Source organism: Telmatherina bonti (assembly GCF_933228915.1).
Source record: "Telmatherina bonti genome assembly, chromosome: 3".
In the NCBI taxonomy this organism is placed as follows: domain Eukaryota; kingdom Metazoa; phylum Chordata; class Actinopteri; order Atheriniformes; family Telmatherinidae; genus Telmatherina; species Telmatherina bonti.
In genome coordinates, this window is record NC_136621.1 from 15,972,627 (window position 1) to 15,992,210 (window position 19,584).

The 19,584-nt window shown below is 40.7% G+C and overlaps 1 protein-coding gene across 2 annotated transcripts in view; it reads left to right on the top strand.

Moving 5' to 3' along the window:
* Positions 1-19,173, top strand: part of LOC306774301 (E3 ubiquitin-protein ligase DTX4-like) — a 35,609-nt gene extending 16,436 nt beyond the window's left edge. For both annotated transcript variants that reach the window (XM_079264303.1, XM_079264302.1), the window contains exons 3-12: positions 518-732; positions 807-1,678; positions 14,249-14,310; positions 14,399-14,560; positions 14,645-14,706; positions 14,783-14,949; positions 15,031-15,184; positions 15,266-15,355; positions 16,329-16,427; positions 16,509-19,173. In XM_079264303.1, the coding sequence (XP_079120429.1) occupies positions 518-732; positions 807-1,678; positions 14,249-14,310; positions 14,399-14,560; positions 14,645-14,706; positions 14,783-14,949; positions 15,031-15,184; positions 15,266-15,355; positions 16,329-16,427; positions 16,509-16,640 (2,015 nt within the window). In that variant the 3' untranslated portion in view covers positions 16,641-19,173. The remainder of the gene's footprint in view (positions 1-517; positions 733-806; positions 1,679-14,248; positions 14,311-14,398; positions 14,561-14,644; positions 14,707-14,782; positions 14,950-15,030; positions 15,185-15,265; positions 15,356-16,328; positions 16,428-16,508) is intronic.
* Positions 19,174-19,584: the final 411 nt, after the last annotated feature.

The window sequence follows — 19,584 nt, forward strand, 5'->3', positions numbered from 1 at the left end:
CACCTGTAATTTTTTTTAGAAAATAAAAGGCTTTTAAGTGCGCCACGGAAAATATGATACTTATGAAATGTGAAACAAAAAAAAAACTTTAATCCCAAGATGTGGGATATTTAACCTCGTAAAGCCTGACCCACAGAAAAAAATGTGGAGAAAATGAACTTTTTTTTAAATTTACTACATTTTTGTATATCTGTTGTTTATTACCAGGTGATGTTCAAGTAATTGTAGTGTAAAAGTTGTGCACTAGGGGGCAGAAGACAAGTATCAGATTTTGTACAACATGGTTTTAAACAAAGTTTCAACCATAATGGGATGCAGAAGGTCTCATTTGATGTATGTTTCATATGTACATACAGGATTAAAGGTTCAGAAGTTTTGAGATCAAAAGTCAGAATTTGCAAACAGTTATGAAAAAAGGTTAATGAAATAAGTTAAAAGTAACTCCGTAATGTATTTCTATTTCTATAACTTTAAAGAAACTTTAACCGTCTTCCTTTGTTGTTTCTCTTCGGATCAGGAACCATCCGTCCGGTGCGGAGGAGTTTTTATGATCCGGCCTCAGCACCAGGTCAGGGCTGGCAATGGGAGTGGGAAAATGATGCGGGTACATGGACACCGTATGACATGGAGGTGGCCATCGCCATTGAGAGCGCCCACAGTCGACAGCAGACCTGCCTTGACTTGACTCCACTCGGCTTCTGCTACCTCATTGACTTCCAGAACATGACCCAGGTTTGATTTGGGTACATTCTTAGCCATTTCACATTTTCTAAGGTCCGAACATCATGAATGTTTCCATCTTGCAGGTGAACAGGCAGAGCCAGAGGTGTCGCAGGATCCAGAGGCGTGCAGACATAACTTATCCTTTAGTCTCAGGTCCTCTCCCTGTACCCAAAGGTGGAGGTGTTGGAGGAGGGCTGACCGGAGCCCTGCTGGGTGTTGGAGTGTCAGGAGCCAGCATGGGCGTTGGAAGCTCTATCACCTCTAATGGAGGCCTACAGGCTGCTGGACTGGGCCAGCCTTGCTCCTGCCAGCAGTGCATGCTGGTCCTCAGTGTAAAAACCAACACAGGTGGTGGAGCAGCAATACAGACTCTTGGAAGACGCTCATTAACCATCCAACGGCCCAAGAACTTAGCACCAACCCCCTCCAAACCTCTGAGTCCATCCAAGTCCACCACTCTGGGACGAGGACAGCAGCAGAACTCCAACTCCAACGCCAACTACTACCAGACGCTGCCGCATGGCCTCGCTATCACCAAAAACACAGCCTCCCCACGGAGGAACGCCCAGCTTTTCGCCCAGTCGCTGGTGGCTCTCACTGCTGGCACTTCTTCAATGGGGATTTCTTCCAACAGGCCGCCTCCCCCATCCCTGCCACCCCCTCAGCCCCCCTCCTCTAATCAAAACCTTATCCCGCCGTCCATTCCACCTAAGCAATCATCCTCCTCATCCTCAGCAGGCGAATCGGTGCCGACTGCCACATTGATCACCCCTGCCAGCGGCGTGACCACGCCCCCATCCCCTGTGCCATCTCCATCAACAGTGGTGATGAAGCCACAGCGTACACCAACAGTGTGCCACGCCCCGTTGCCACAGCGATCGAGCTTAGCGGGGCTAAGCAGGCCAGCGTTACAGAGGATCGCCATGGCGCAGTCCAGAGCACTCATCGCATCTGGGTAAGCAAACAAACCCACAAATACATGCACACACTAGCAGCAGCGTGTTGCAACATTGAAGCAGTTTCACACATGTTACAAGCCAACATTTGTGAAGTCTGCTCAGACATGCTGACAAAAACATCTGCACATGTCCTCTGACAAGTTCAAACATGCTTAAACGCTCTTCCCATTATACATGCTCAGGCAAGAAGTGCTAAATAAGTGCACACTTCCCAGCCCTTACTGTGTCCACGGTTGTAATAATCATCAGTCTGTGAGGGATTTATCTCAGAGGTGTGAACTTTCACTCTCATTCAGTCCTGCTTGGTCTTCTGTTTTTTGTGCTGAGATTTAAGATCCAGAATAAATTTAAAACCTCGGATATGTGAGATTAGGTGGAAGCTACACTTCGTTCTGAAATAAATATTACCACAAAGAACCCATATGAGGCATGGAAACAGAACTTTTACAGGCCTATGTTTGTTGTGTTGCACAAACAACAGGGTCTTTTGTGTTGTCTGTCTGTGGCTTGCCCACACGTAGCTGGGTATCTCACAAAACAAAGGTATATTTCTACGTTTTGACCTGTCATCCACACAAAAGCACAGATTTACGGCATTAAAAATGATTTTTTTGAAAACGGGGTATTCCGTTTTACAAAATGTTTTATGTGTGTACATAGCCTGTGAGGTGGGGTTTTTTTTTTGTTTTTTTGTTTGTTTTGTTGATTTGGGTAAAAAGATTTATTCCAGCGTTAAAGAGCTCTGCTAATGTGTTCTCCTCTATAAAATAAATGATAACAGTAAAAGTTTTCACAGTGACGTGAATACTGTTCTTAAAATTTAACACCTTCAAGTTAATTCTTTCTAGAACACTATTTTTGTTTCTCTGGAGCATGATTGGTCGATAAAGGTGTCAGTCATAAAAAATCAACCACTGGGCTGTTGACATAAGCCTTCGGGACACATCTGTGTTAAAACACATGGAAAACTGCTCAGGTTCTCTCAGGTTTTAGCTGCTACTTTTACACAGTTACTCATCAGACATTACTTTACTAATTCCTAGGTAAACTGCTGTCCTATGATTAAATGACTAGTTTTACTCTAAACATTTTCTCTTTTTTGTAGACAGAGATAAAAATTTTAATTTTCTGTTGTGTTCAGGTGATTTTTACTCACATAAATCTAGATTCTAACACTACTCTAGTCATTTTACATATTTCAGCTTTCTGTTGATACTAATGTTATACATACAGCCATTGTAGTTTTTAAGATATACTTAATTTATTTTGGGATATGTCAGTTCAGATAAGAGGCAGAAAGAATGGATCTTGAGAGGTTAAATACAATAGAGTCTTATGCGATGTGTGTCTGTCTGCATATCAGCATGAAAATAACTTATATTCATATGTGAATAGCAATTATAAAATGCAGTTGAGGGTAACACCGTGAAGATGTACTACAATACCAAGAGAACTTTGATCATGATGTAATAATATAATAATGTTAAGAAATTAATATTAATATCTATGATTAATAGATAAATCAAAAATGGAAAGTCAGGAGGGGTTATTATCCAGGTATGGATGGCCAGTTAATTTTTACTGCTATTGACATAAACAGCCATTGCCTGTTTACGGTTTAGTTTGAAGAGGAAGCCAGTTAATCAGGGAGTTTACATTTATCAATACCTGAGCATGACTTGTTTAAACAGAAAGAAAGAATAAAAAATAAATAAACCCATTCCCACAGCGACATTTACGGTCAGCTGGAATCTTGTTGCCGAATAGTGAAACAATAAAATGTAATCAAGTCTTGTAAAAATAACAAGTGCTCATGTTATAGTAATTAACAAGTTGATCAGTATATTGTTGTAACATAGTATTTACACTGTTTATGTATGGATAGTTATTAGAGTAATAATAATAATTTGAACTCTGAGGAGAGTCTTTAGATTTGATGGTGAGGCAGTGAATGGTTTATGGAAGAACATGGACATAATGTCTGCGATGGACTGGTGACCTGTCCAGGTGTACCCTGCCTCTTGCCTGCTAATAGCTGGGATAGACTCCAGCTTACCCACCTCCCTGAATGGGACTAAGTGGTGTAAAAAAGTGAATGAAATGACATGGGATCTGCAGCTGCTGCGATCAACGTGTAAAACAGCAAACTGTACCTGAATATTTCCTAGGGGTTGGGAAAATCAAATAAAGAAATTGAATATCAGGATTTTTTTGCTTCACAATTTTAAAAATTTTTTTTTTTTTTTTGTTAAAAAATCTTTTTTTTTTTTTTTTTTTCAAATAAATAAAATTAATCCACCATAAAACTTTTGTAATTTTTATTGTTTTTATTGATCTTTTTACTTATCTTCATTGGGGTTTTAGCAACAGAATGATTATCTGGCTACTGTGTTGTTTTTTCCTAATTGAAATCAAGAAAATGTAAGCAAAAAGAGTTTTATACATTTTCTTTGTTTTTAATCTACGAAAATAAGCAATATTGAAGAATTGTAAGAATCACAATTTAAATCAAATCGGCACCCAAAAAATTGAAATCAAATCAAATCTGGACAAAAGCATATCGTCACAGCCCCAATATTTCTGATTGGTTATTTTCGAATGGAAATGATAAAATCTAAAAATTTACAGCTGGATTCATTAGTTGGGTCCTTCAACTCTGCTTCGGGTGGTTTTAAAGTTTTTTATGAGTCTAATTGATAGAAATATAAAGTTGTTTGCAAAAAAGATTGTTTTTGTCTTTTTCGAAAATAATGTGTACATGTTACTATCAGAAGGTCACATGAATGATCAGCTGTTTTAGATAAACATCTCTAAGAAATCCACCCCACTCTTGGGGAAATCTTCTGGAAAGAAAAAAAACATTTTTGTGATGGGTTTGCTCATATTTGGCTGAGATGACTGGTTTTGTTTCCTCCTTCTTTGTAGTAGCAGGCAGTAGTTTTAGTTGTGAACAAACAACCAATTGATGTAAACAGGCCTGGTTTCTTTGTGCAACCTTAGTCTTGTGACAGGACCTGAACAAAGCTGGTATATAAACTGCATGTAACCTTGTAAGAGGAAGTGATTGATTTCAATCTGCCTCCAGTCTCAGTTTAACTTCTTCTTCTACTACATTTAAAAAATATTAACCAACACACACTGTTTGCTGATTCATAAAATCCTCCCACTTCGTGTTTTAAAACGTGTGTTTGACTTTTCTTGTCATCCTGCACAGGAAGTGATGTGTTTTCTGTTTTTGCAGATAAAAAACTTTCCAGCTAAAGTTTTGGTCAGATGTATGTTTTTCTGGTAGTGCCTCCTTTCTGTCTCTCCTTCCCCACCCCCCTCCTCTCTAGTCCCGTCTCAGAGCTCGGGGCCCCTCGGAGCCCCATTGTTGGTCTCCACAGTAACCTTTGTTGGATTATCTGAGTCTGGGCCACATTAACAGCACAATGCTCAGTTTTTTACTCTTCTATGTTCCTCTCCTTCCCCCTCTCTCCCTCATTCCCTTCCCAACTCTTTTACTGAGAGTTTCCAGCCTCCTTCTTGGTTTATTTTTATTTTCATCTCTGCTGCCCTAATTTTTTTTTAGCCGCCTGACCTATTTGATTAATCCATCAAAGTTTATTTTGCAAACCACTTTTCATACAGAAGACTTGCAAGTCAGAGTGCTTTCCATCATTGAAGAAAAAACAAAAAGCAGCAATGAGAAAACCACATTGCAGCCACAATACTTGATCTAACCACAAGCCACCGAGACATACTGTAGATACAAAAAAACAATGTTCATTAAATCAGTTTTAACCCTCACTGACATTTAATATTACATTAAATGTTATTCAGTTAAAACCAATGGCAAACTCCGGTGGTTAAAAGTGAAGACTAAGTGCCAAAAAATTGCAGTTCTCCCTTCATCCTCTAGGGGTTCCAAAACAGAGCAAATCCTCATTGATTCCTATGTTAAAAAGGCCAACTTCTCAGAAGAAATAAACATGTTTACAGCCTGGTACAAAAATCCCTTTTAGGTTTATAGGTCAGGTTTACCTTTATGACAACTGCGCGAGGAGTGATTTTTTCTAACTCTTCTGTTGAGATGTTATTTTATCTCAAAGGTTGGCGAATTTAGGGGCGTGGCCTTTTGATTGACAGGTACATGATATCCCGCTTCAAGAAGTAGGAATGTGGAACAATGGTTTTTAGTCGGTTAACAGCGTGACTTACCGCTCATCTTTGTTAGTTAGCACCTGTTAGCTCCAGGTTAGCTTGGATAGCTCTTAGCAACAGGCAGGCCGGAGTTTGATAGTTTAATTTCTTCTACCCCCACATTGACAGCCCCCTCTCAACTCAACTCAACCATTTTTGTATTTGGGAAAGACAACACACATAATGCTACCAATATGGCGATGGTAGGAACCGTCCAATGAACTTCAGTCCAGCTTTTTAGAAATTTAAGGGCGACGTCACGATGGCTCCATCCATCTTTACAGTTTATGGTTAAATTGTAATTAAAGTGCTAGGTTTTAATTTGTTGTGGTTTTTTGTTTTTTGTTTTTTTTTGTTGTTGTTAATACTCCCAGTGGCCCTTAGCTCACCATCAAAAGGAAGCACAATAACTAAAGAGGCACAGATTCCAAAATCTGAAATTGGATCCTCTTTTTTATTCTAAATCTGTTGACATAAACATGATTACAATCATGGCTGTTATTGTTGCTGATATTGTGTGAGGTTTCATTAGTAAAACTTGCATCACTTCATAATAAGAGAGCCACTGATGAGCAAAATTAATCCGATTTAAATCTTTTTCCAAAATTATTAATAAAAAAAATCTGATATAAATTTGCCTTAAAGGGGTCCTATTATGGTATTTTGAATTTTCTGAGCTTTCTACAGTATTACAGCGTTGAATCCTCATCAGACATGTGAATGGCACTGTTTTTTATCACCTAAACGCATGTTTGAGTTGGAGTTTGAGTTCCAGCACTCTCTGCGTTCGGTTTCCATGGTGACTAAAAATGCGTAGTTTTAGAGAGTTTTTTCTACTTTGAAATCCTTGTGACGTCCCGGGGGATAAGGTTCGGTGATTGGTTACCTTCTACTGGTTAACAAGGGCATGTACAAATACATCAGGCGGGTGGAAAACGTTGGATAAAGTTATTTTAAACGATGGCTGGTGAGTTGACCAAAGACAGACATCCTGCTGCATTCATTGCTGTGGGTTGCTGTTTTCCACTTCGTTTTCAGGGTCTGATTCAGGTTCCAACATATAGGGCTGTATGCTATGTGTTGACATTGTATTTTGTTTTTTTATTGAGTTCATATTAGCCTAATCCTTCTGTTTATGAGATGTTACAATGCTGGCGAAAGCAGTTGCGGTGCGCGCTCCCGATGTAGTGCAGTGGCAGCTGACCAATCAGTGGCAGTTTATATCTGGTGAGAGGCGGGCCTTAATGTGGAAGAGTCTCAATCCACTCGTTTTGCCCGCAGGCTGATCTGACAGCCTACGGAGAGGGTCGGTCTGAAGTAAATAAAGCGATTTGTGGCAATAACTCGATCAATCCCAGCCCTTCTGGGCTCAGAAATAAAAATAAATTAGCCTGAAATGCACACAATAGTTCCACTTTAATGTTTGCCAGTATCCACAGTATCAAAGGCAGTACAAGAATTAAAGCCATATTTATTTCTTTTTCCTGGTTTGTGTGCCAAACAAATTTGCTCAGCTGAGCTTCATACATACTAAGCTCCTCCTGCTACTCAAGTATTTTTCTTTATTTTTTTAATGTATTATATATGAATTAATGTAAGTTGTTTATAATATCATTTTCAACTTTGTTATCACCAGTCATTTTCAACAAAGTTTATCTTTGCACTTGGTTTTCTGAAGCCAGATTGGGCTGTTCTCAGTGGCGACATCCCAGTTAATAAAAACGCCTCACTTCCCCAACTCAAAGTATCTTTTAAAAGTGGGGGGTTTCTTTTGGATGGTGAACAGGCAGCATGGTCATAATCTGCATATTTATAAGTGGGGTATTGAACAATGGTTCTTCTGCAGGCAGCACCATTGCTCGCCACCCCAAGACATTCACAGTCCTGAGGGGAGGGGTGTATGGTTATATATAGATATGTATGGATGTATTTATGTGCGTGTGTCGACAACCTCCAACTGAGACAGCCTAAGACAAGAGCTGAGGGACGGGGTGATGGTAGTTGGGGTGAGAAAGACAAAGAGACGAGTCAGCAGACTGTCAAAGATTGATCACACTATGGTGCAGAAATCAGGCCAACAGCAGAGAAAGAGGGAGGTGACACACATAAACGCACACACGGAATACTGGCTGACTGCGAAGGCATTTAACACACACATACACACACATTGTCCTCCCCTCTCACATGCAGCAGAAGTAAATATTGGCAAGTCTAGCAGGGCAGCAATGAAGAATGTGCAGTGGGGGTTGATGGGAGCAAAACAAAGAGAATGAATGGGTGGGAGGAAGATGTGCCGTGTTGAAGTTTTGGGGGCGATGGTGGCACAGACAGCATACTAAGGGAAAGCAAATGAATCGAGGGGGGGTTGGTAGACAGAAACCCTGGAGGTCTCACTTAATTTTGGACAGAGAAAAGAGCCGAGTACCAGTGAAGCTGGCGAGACACCTGTTAGTGAATCAACAGGCTTCTATGGGAGACAGAGGGCGTTGTGACAAGATGAAGGAATAGGATGTGAGCAGTTTCAGCTCTGTTCGTGTGGTGTTTGATCGACTGGTTTGCCTCACCACGGAGGCGTCCAGGACTTTTATTTGTAGGCTGTTTAAACTCAATATATTGTTTGTTTATTTTGTTGTCATTTTAACAGCAGGTCTTCAACACATTCAAAAGACAGTTGGGGAGAGGTGCATTATTTTTTTTCATCAGATTTTTGTAATATTCATTTTTATAAGTATATCACTGTCAACACTGTTGCTAAGAGACTTCTATTTTCAACTGGAAATTATGATGAAGCCACTTTCAGGAAAACTTTCAACCAACTAGACAACTTAAATTTAGGGTAATACTAAATCAGAAGCAGACAAAGATCAACAAGAGAGCAAGAAGTTATTTCTGAAACAAGTAGCAACCTCCGGTGGTTAAAAGTGAGGCCTATGTGGAAGTGCTGGAAGTTGTGTATTCCCCCTCATCCCCTAGGGCAGGGGTGTTGAACTCCAGTCCTCGAGGGCTGATATCCGGCACGTCTGTGTTGTTTCCCTCTTCCAACACCGCTGATTCTAATCTAATGGATCCAGCAACTTCTTATCACTGTAATAAGGAATTTTGGTCTGGTGTATTGGAGCATGGAGAAAACAAAAATCTACAGGAAACCAGCCCTCAAGGACTGGAGTTTGATACCTGTGCCGAAGCATCTGTTGCAAAACAGCAATTTCTATGTTGCAAAGGACAACTTCACAGCAGAAAAAAACATGTTTACAGCCTGAAAATAATTCAATCCCAAAATTTGACGTAAGTGGGGGCGTTTCCTTTTGATTGACAGATACACAAAGCAAAGTGTAGCACAACCATGTGTTTTAGCCAGCTAAGAACGTGACCTAGCTTTAGCCCACCTACCTTCATTAGCTGGTTAGCTTGGTTAGCTCTTAACTACCGACAGGTCAGGTTTGATGTCAATCATCCATCTCCATGCTCACAGCACCCCTCAGCTCTATCTCTTTGCTCATTTAGTATTTTCAATGTGGCCATTTTGGCCACATTGGGAATCGCCAAAAACCTTCAATTCAGTTTTTTAAAAACCCACTGGTGACGTCACAGAGGCTCTGTCCATTTTTATATAGTGAAAAGAACAAAAATAATGGTCTTCTTTTAGCAACATGACTGAGGAAGAGGAGGGTACAGCTTATGGCCTGCCCTGCCATGCAGCCCTGAGCTGTCTCCAGAGGTTTTAGAGAATTGAGAAACCTCTATGACCCTGTGCAATTGCACACCTTAAGATGTGATTTTTAACAAAAACTTTGACACATATAACCACACAGAAGACATACATATTGAATTCATTATAATCCTGTTTTAAACTTAACCCCGCAATGAAATTAAAGTCAAATTACTGTGAAAATATCTGTGTAATCAGAGATGAGGTTAAAGAAAAAAGGAAACAAAAAATAAATCAGGTTTTTACTATATAAAATAAATTAGTTATGTGAAAGTGAACATGTTATACATCTCATGAGATATGGAGGGTGTCGGCTAATTAATGCTGTTCTTTATTCTCTGTGAAGAATGGGACAGCATACCAGATCGAGCCCTAGTTCAACGAGACCAGACGGCCAGACCAAACAGTTGTCTGGTGTCTGAGTCTGACGGCAGCTTGGTGCTGATGCTCGTCTGATAGCCTCACCACTCGGCTTAAAACAGTTTAAACTGCTGTCCGCCCAAAGGCTAAATTTGTTTCCTTTAAACCTGATAGAAGGTTAGATCTATATATTTGAGCCTCCACATTCATCAGAGAATATTTCATGTGTCAGTGCAATCCAGATTAAAATGTACAGATATTTTGTTTGTTCTTATGTCAGCAAAGTCATTTTATTTTTCCTGAAGTAGAACCAAATATTGTGTGGAAGAATGTGTGTTGGATGCAACATGTGTAAGAGTGTAGTGTTTAAGAGAGGGTTTTGTCAACTATGTCAATGAGTTCAGTTGATGTCTATCTGTGTGGGAGGGAGTAGGAGTAGGTGAGGAGGGGTGGACATGGTGTGTGAGACAAAGCTGAGGGAGTTTGTGATGAGAAGGGGGAGTGTCATGAACATTTCGGCAAATTAAGGGCATGTTCACATCAGCCTTTTTGATTTTCGAATCCCAGTATATTTGCTTGGAAAGTCCTCTTTGTTTAAGGAAACGTGAATACGGCAAAAAGATTCTGATTCGGGTCAAAGAAGTGGACTCGGTCCGCCTACAAAGTCAGGTCTAAGTCCGTTTCAAGCGGACCAAATACAGGAATCGGGCGACAAAAAAAGTCACTTCCTGCATTTAACGTAGCATTGCATTGTGGGTTAATACATAGCGATGGCTGTTGTTCATACTCATCCATTGTTGCAGTGTATTTCTGTAGTTTACTTGCATAAGACAAAATGAAAAAATTCAAAACAGCGATAATTTTGTACTCCAGTTTTCTTCTTCACACAGGTCTTGTCCTCTCTTTTGCTAAATACTCGTGCAGCGCCACTTTTGGTGAGAATGGGGAAATATTATTGTGATTGGCTGGCTTGTTTGACCAAAGTGTTATGTGAACGCAATCTCAGTCCGCATGGATCCACCACCCTCCAACTGAGCAGAGTCTCCTATCGTACCAAGTCTAGCAGACTATTCTGATGTGTATGCACCCTAAATGACCGTCTACACTGTTACCAGAACAGGTCCGAAGCTTGTCACAGTTTTTTCTAAATTTTATTTATTTTGAAATATTTATTATTGCTTGCTATTTCATATGTAGTAACAGTTTAAATCATGGATGTGTAGAAGTACTTATGTTTGAGTACTTTCGAATACAAAGTACTGACATGAGTAAAAATCATAGACTGTGTATAAAAGATGAACAGAGCCTCCATGATGTCACCCATCGGTTTCTGAAGAGCTGAATTGAAGCTTGGTGGGCGGTTCCTACCATCGCCATATTGGTAGTGTCACTTGAGTTGTCTCTCCCTGGTAATACAAAAATGGGCAAGGAGGTAGAGCTGAGAGGGAGGCTGTGAGCATGTTGTGGATGATTGATGTCCAGCGACGAGAAAAAGAAGTATAAATACTTCTAGCTCTGGAAAAGTTACTCTGACAATACTGTGAAATACTGGATTAGTCACTTCCAGATACCTAAAATGAAATGTTTGCTGATAATGTAGACCCATAATCATAATTTGTCTTAAAGTGTATATAAGTATACAAATATATATATATATACATATATATATATATACATACATATATATATATATATATATACATATATATATATATATATATATATATATATATATATATATATATATATATATATATATATATATATATATATATATATGTATATATATATATTTGTATGTATGTATGTTTATGTGTGTGTCTGTGTATGCGTCATCAGAGCATCAGTGGAGCACCTGGAAAGTGTGTTAAAGGGAGGCTTATCTTGGATCAGGCCTGACTCAGAGCTCCGCTGTGTAAGGCCTTCCATGCTAACGCAGCAGCCTATTAATATGAATGGCTCCAACGTGATTATTGCATTTGTGTCGTCACCGCTTGACTCTGTCTCATGCTTACTGTCGGTGTTTCCCGGTCGTCATCAATGAGTGGGTCACTCATCTGTGTTAAACCACTTTGTCTGCATATGACAGCCAAGCTCATCTCATCAACGTAATCGCTGCCAACTGATGCTTGGCGTGGATATGTCAGGAAAACTTTGCTCACTAAGTGTAAATGATTACTTGCTGTGGAGTGATGTGTGGGACATTGTTGTTAAGGGGAAAGAACTGTTTGGTCTCTCAGAGGAAATGACTTCAGAAGGTTTACAAGTGGTAAAAAATGATGAATGATTATATTTTGCCAGACTGGACAGATAATAATTTCCTTCATCACATATGAATGTCCTCTTCCGTCACCTTGGACTCGGCATGGGGCAGCAGCATCTTAGCCAGAGACATAAAGAGACTGAACATACTGATCAAAAAGGCTGGTCCTATGCAGGGATAATGGTGCAAATCCTGGAGCTGATTGTCCACAAAAAATACTTTATCAGCTGTTGAAAATAGTGAAAGATTTCTCACATCCCCCACAACAGATTGTGTTCAGTGTGAAGTGTCTGAAACGCCAGTGTGAGACAGAAAGGTAGTGGAGATCATTCCTACCAGCAGCCATCACCATCCAGACCAAGGCAACATTTTCTTCCTTGCAATTTGAAGCATTTTCTCCGGTTAGCCTCACTGTTTAGTGGTTTTCATGTGGCCACGCAGCTGTTCAGTCCCAATCCTTTGAGTTCACTGTATGTTATGCATGTGGAAATGTTCTTACTTTGACTTTTAAACATATATTTCTTGTTGGAAGACGATGATTCCCCGCCATCTTTTCTCTTTTTAGTGATGCATTGAACAGTTCTCAACCCAGTTTCAGTAGTTTCTGCGATCCACTTACATGTTTTCTTTGTTTTCTATGCCAGTAGTCTGACTCTTCTGAAACAGATGGTCTTTTCCACTCTCAACCAACATTGTTAGCTGTTTGCTTGGTTGAATCCCTGTGACTTTTCTTTATTTACAACAGTCTGTACAAATCTGTGATTAGCAGCAGGACCCTTCAGCTCACCGGACTGTGTGTTTTATCTGCATGGCTGCTGCATCATAGAAGCAGATGGAGGAGAGTTCTGCTTAGTATTCAACCTTGTCTGGGATGTTTATCCCTGGTGGGACAGCAGCTGATCTGTTTAAGTTCTCACAGTTTCTGTTTGCTGTTTCTCTCTGAAGGCTTGGAAGTTACAACTCATTTCACACACACATTTCCTCATACACACCCCCATGCACAGATATCAGTGAGTCATTCACTCGCCTGGTGTCATGTGTCGCTGAGCGGGGGTGAGTGAAAGCAGCTTAAAGCGCTGGCAGAAAGCTGAACCCACTACAGGAAACTGCAGATCATATTCTGCCCCTCATACCTGAACCTGGGCCAGAACCAGACTTCAACACTTTTCTTCAGTGAGAGAGCTCAGTCTCATACCCCTTCGATAGCTCAGTTGGTGAAGCGGAGGACTGTAGTGGTTAACATTGACATCCTTAGGTCGCTGGTTCTACTCTGGCTCGAAGGAGGCTCTGTTTTGTCCCAGTTCCCACAGTGGTATTATGGATCCCGTCTCGAGGACTGGTATCCTGCAGGCTCTCTGAGTGCAACACACCTGATTCAATCTGCATTTAGCAGAGCCTGTCTGTGTCTGAGTCAGGTGCGTTGCAGCGGTAATAACCGGAAAACCAGCAGGATGGGGATCCCTGTTGTACAACAAAGTCTGTATTGTGATGCAGCTTTTTTGGATCTGATGCAACACCTGAATCAGATTAACGGGTCAGCGTGATTGGGCAGAACCTCCTCTTCCTGGAGTCACACCAAACGACCACCGTTTGTTTCGACATTTAATGCTGTTTTCAAATGAGGCGGTGTGTATTATGTGTGTTCTGCCAGTGTGAGGTGATGGTGATGATGTGCCTCGTGACGAAGCAGGTAATCCTCAGCAAGCAGCAGCATGACGTCCATCTCTTCGAGCTCACTGAGCAGATGGAAACTCCATGGATTAGCTCTCACAAACACAGACACAGCTTGGGATAGACATTCACTCGTTGGTGAGCTGAGGCGATCCAGTCTGAGGAGAGCAGAAGACAGTGAGGCAACAGAAACTCTGAACTTTTTTATTTTTGTTCGGGGAGGAGTGAAGTAAAAAACAGACTTTTTCTTGCCACAGTTTTTGTCTGAGTTACCTTTTGTGTTTAAAATGACCGTCATCAGTTTTACTCTGTGAGTATTCGGTGGCTTTGCTAATTCTTCAGGTTATGTGGGAATTAAATTATTTATGTCTTCTCCTGCAGTGTGCCCACCGTCCCTGTGAAAAACCTGAATGGATCCAGTCCAGTCCACCCTGCTCTGGCCGGTGAGAACGCACACTTATCACCTGAGAGCCGCTGTCGCCGACATAAGGGTCACATCCTCTAACCGGACTCTGGTCTGGCTTTTTTCAGGGATCACAGGAATCCTGATGAGCGCAGCTGCTCTGCCTGTGTGTCTTACCCGGCCTCCAAAGCTGGTGCTGCACCCTCCCCCTGTCAGCAAGAGTGACATTAAACCGGTGCCAGGCTTTGGCCACTGCTGCAGGAAGACCACCAAGAAACAGGCTCGCAAAGGTGAGGGCACCGTCTTTAGTGCTTCCAAAATGTCACCTATCGGCTGTGGAATCATCAACCTCACCGTCCTTTATCCTTCTGCAGGTAAAACCCCAGAGGAGGTCGTGAAGAAGTACCTGCAGAAAGTAAAAAGTCCACCAGAGGAGGTCAGAGCCGTCCTGCATGTTTCACACTGACAGCAACGACGGTGAAGATGCTGATCGTTATCTTCTTCTTTTTTAGGACTGTACGATCTGTATGGAGCCATTAGGGGGACCGTCTGGATACAAAGGTCCAGGTGTGGGTCCTGTTTCCCGAGCAGAGTCAGTGGGGCGACTAGCACAGTGTGGGCATCAGTACCACGTCCAGTGTCTGGTGGCCATGTATAACAATGGCAACAAGGACGGCAGGTAGGTCTCAGGAACAATTAGCCATCTTTATTCCCCAATGTCTGAGCGTTGCAATGGTAATATTTTTACCTTTTCCATCAGTCTTCAGTGTCCAACATGTAAAACCATCTATGGCGTGAAGACAGGAAACCAGCCAGCAGGGAAGATGGAATACCATGTCATCCCTCACTCGCTACCTGGGCATCCTGACTGCAAAACCATCCGCATCATCTACAACATCCCACCAGGCATTCAGGTCGGTCACAAGTCAACCTCAAGACCAGCACCAAAGTTTAGCTTTCACCAGATGATCTGAATCCTCTCTGTCTGCTTTCAGGGACCAGAGCATCCGAACCCAGGGAAGCCCTTCACTGCCAGAGGCTTTCCACGACACTGCTACCTCCCAGACAGCGAGAAAGGACGCAAGGTAAACACAGCTCACCATGCTTTCACAAACCACTTAAAATTGGCTTATCCCTTATACCACCAGCAGTTTCTTAGGAATGGTATGTGTAACTACCACCAGGGGTACATTGTGATAACAGCTTACTCTTCGGGTAATCTATGGAAGTTTGCCATGCATTTATATCCCGTCGAGGAGGTTTAAAATCCAGCCGCAAAATATCATTTTAAGTTAGAGACTGTATGTATCGAATACATTTTAGTTCAGGGGAACACATTCAGTACAATCTGCTCTGAAATGGAGCAGGCAAGAAAATTAATACCATAATAAAATAAGTAATCATTTAAAGGACAAGTACATGTTTACATTTTTATCAGATGGCTAAAATTGATAGCGTAAATTAATATCCAATCAGGAGCAGCCAAAGATCAACAAATGAGCAGAAACATGTTTCAGACATGTTTGTCTGAAAAGAACAAATACAATGCAATAAAGCCAAAAAGATATTTTTGATTCACAATAGTGCCGAAAATCTGAGCTGGAGTTGGTTTTGTGAGGATATTAGGTAAATATTGTAGTAGTAGTAGTATATATATATATATATATATATATATATATATATATATATATATATATATATGTATGTATGTAGCAAAAGGTTGCTGGAGGAAAAAATGAAAGTATGTAAATAGTTTCATTTGTTAGAAATACATTGCAGATGGGAAAAGGATTAATCACTGTTGATATGTGTGTTATTTCTACAAAGTACTGTTCGTAATAAATTCTGTTTTGTTGTTTTGTTTGGCGTTTCTGATGCAATATCTATTGATATTCATTTTACATAATTTTAGCCTCATAATCTGACAATTTTGGCTGTCCTGAAAACATAACGTTTGGATGTACACTGGGATTGAGGGGTTAAGCATCTGCAGGCAGTTTTATACATAAAAAATGGAGTTGAAGAGGTAATGTAATTTCCTGACCAACCCGTGTACAGGTACTGAGATTGCTCCTTGTGGCGTGGGACCGCCGGCTCATCTTCTCAGTTGGGACTTCAAGCACGACGGGAGAGTCCGACACCGTCATCTGGAACGAGGTAACTTTACACCCTGATTGTTTGTGATGTACACTAACAAACATCACATTTGTTGATGCTAAAAGTCCACTTCCCTTCAAGGTCCACCACAAGACGGAGTTCGGCTCCAACCTGACAGGTCACGGCTTCCCGGACCCCGGACACCTGGACAACGTCCTGGAAGAGCTCCGCGCTCAGGGCATCACAGAGGACGACGCACTGGTGGAAAAGTGAATGGTCAACACCACCAGCATAAGAGGAGGAGGAGGAAAAGAATGAGACATGGGGCCTGACGATGAAAATAACAAGAGGAGGAGGAAGAGGAGGAGCTCCTGGACTGAGAAAGACTCTGCCAGCACTTAGAAGGGGTGCATGGGGTGGGGGACGTTTGGGTTTTTGAAGATTTTTGGTTTTGTCCCGCAGAAGTCAGTCTTCTGTGACAATAGCTGTCCAAACGTCAGTTTTCCAAACTAGTGGGTGGAAGTATGAGGAAGCAGCAGCTCTGAGAGGAAAGCCAGACTGGGGAGGAGGGAAGGAAGGAGGGCAGAAAAAATGGCTCACGGTTTTTAGCTTGGTACTAAATACAAGTAAGAATGACTCTGTACTAACACCTAGGACAAAAACAAGTTAACTTTACTGAGAGAAAGACTTAAAAAGATGGTAAAACGATAGAGCAGATCAGAAAGGACAAAGAGAGGAAGAAGCTGGAGGTGGAGGGGGAAGGCACTGGAAAAGAAGAAAGAGGAGGAGCAGGAGGAGGGATGAAGATGGTGTATGAATGTAGAGTAGTGTAGGAGTAGAGTAAAATTAACTTGTGTGGTACTTTCAGGTACTTGAAAGAACTGGCTTTTTTCAAACCTCCTGCTTTGTGGCTGAAGTGTGGTTATGCTGCGCCCCCTGGTGGCGAGTGTGACATTCAGCCTACAAGATGCTGGAACAGATCAGAATTTATCATTTATCCTCATTTAACGTCATTCCATTATTTACCTCTTCTTTTATACCAGATGTGTGTTTATGATTGTCTGATATTACTAAAGACCAAACGACAGCCTGACATTTGAGCCAGTCTTACTGATAAGCCACTACGGTACGAGTTTACGTGCAGTCCTGTACAGGTGTAAAAGGTTTTTACAGTTTGGGTTAAAGAACTGTCATTAGGGTTGGAGGAAGAAGATGCTGACTTTGAGGACTGGGGTTAAAGCCCAGTGGGATGGGCAAGTAGAAGTAACATCCTTAATGTTCTTTCCCACAGTCAGAACATATCATAAGTACTGGAGGGTTCATATTGGGTCTGAATTCTGCTGGAAGTTACAAACAAGTCATGTTTGGCTTCTTATTTTTTGAAAAAAAAAAGAAAAACAAACATTGTCGTCTCCAGGTTATCTGCAACAAATGAACAGTTTGAATTTGATTAAATCAACATAAACCAACAAACAACACAAAAAAAAAAAAAAGAGTTTGCTGTTTTATAAGAACTCAGAAACCTTTCCAAATCCAACTTTTTGTGGCATTTTCTTTTTCTTATTTGGAAATTCTGACTTTCTGGATGACATTGAATGCACTATGAGGCTTGCTTGCTTGTCTATTGCTCCTGTCAATAATGAGAAACCGAATGTCTAGCTTCTAATGAGATAAAATCCAAGAAGTTGGATTTCTGAATCTTGATTTCTGATTAAACGGCAGCATTTTGATTTTCAGTTTCAGTTTCACTGGCTGCAGAGGCTCATGAGTAGTCTACGAAGATGCAGTTTAATAGACCAAAACAAACATCTGTCCTCTGCCTCCACCCTGCCCAGTGTCACACAAAAACACTCCCAGTTCAGGTTATAACTGGGACTCTGAGGATGACATCATCATGTAAGCGATGATGATGATGGTACTCCCTCCATGGTAACGTCTTTAATATGTTTTTAATGAACTGTAGCTACACCTTTGCTTTTTAATAGCATTTTTCTTGACACTATTATAAGTTGAATTGCCTTTTTTCATTTTGTACATGTATGTTGAATTAATTAATTAAGCCCTTTTTTCATTTGTTACAGTTTGTTTACAGACAGTATTATTATATACAGTGTCTTTTTATTCCTCTGTGTACAGGCGTGAAGCTGATTTGAATCTTTTCTTTGGAAAAGGAATTTGATGGTAGACTTATCTGAGTGCGAGTTGTAATGCATTTAAACCAAGTCGTACCTTCGCTGTTCTGTGAGGTAAAGGATGGCTTTGTTTGGGCATGTCGGTCCTTATACTGTTCTGCACTGAGCCTTTTACAGAGAATCATTTCTCATCAGATGTAGAGGGATGTGTTGGTTTTTATGATCATATAAAATGTTAGAAGAACCACAATTTCTTCATGTGCCACAGCAGTTTTTACACTGAGGCTCAGACACTGCACAGCAACCTGATTTTGTATAATCAGTCATCTTTGTCTTGTAATTAAAAATGGCTTTGATCTAAATATCATATAAAGTTTCCTATGATTGAGTTGATGTGACAGTGTGCAGTGTCTGAGGCGAGGTGAACTGCTTTAAATCTAAATGTGTATTATTTGTTTGTTCTCATCTCCATATCTCCTCTCTCCTTGAGGCGCTAACCGAAATGTGTGCGGATGTCTCTCCATTGTTAAATGGAGGGAATAAGATGTGGTTAAAAGTGCTGGTTTGGAAGTGAGAACATCAAAACGTGATTTTAAAAAAAAGTGTAAATATCTCAAAATAATTGCTGGAGTATGAATGATTACTACAAGAAATAAAGATTGAATGAAATTTAATTGTTTATTGGTCAAATTTGTCCTGGTCAAGTAAGTCCTTATTTTTTTGTAAAAAAAAAAACTTAATATCTCGTATGTCATATAAGGCTGAACTCCTCCGAACATATGTGAAAACTGCGTCTGACGTCAGAGACTAACGTGCCCCTTCGATAGCTCAGTTGGTAGAGCGGAGGACTGTAGGTGACTATGTCAGTAATCCTTAGGTCGCTGGTTCGAATCCGGCTCGAAGGAGGTCGCTTCTTTTGTTTTTTCCTCTTTCTTTTATTACACACGTAATATATCCATATTAGATCCATATATATATATATATATATATATATATATATATATATATATATATATTATATAATCTTCTGATATCTTCTTGCCTAGTAAACATGTCGTTCATTGTTGAGTAACCGAAACACAACT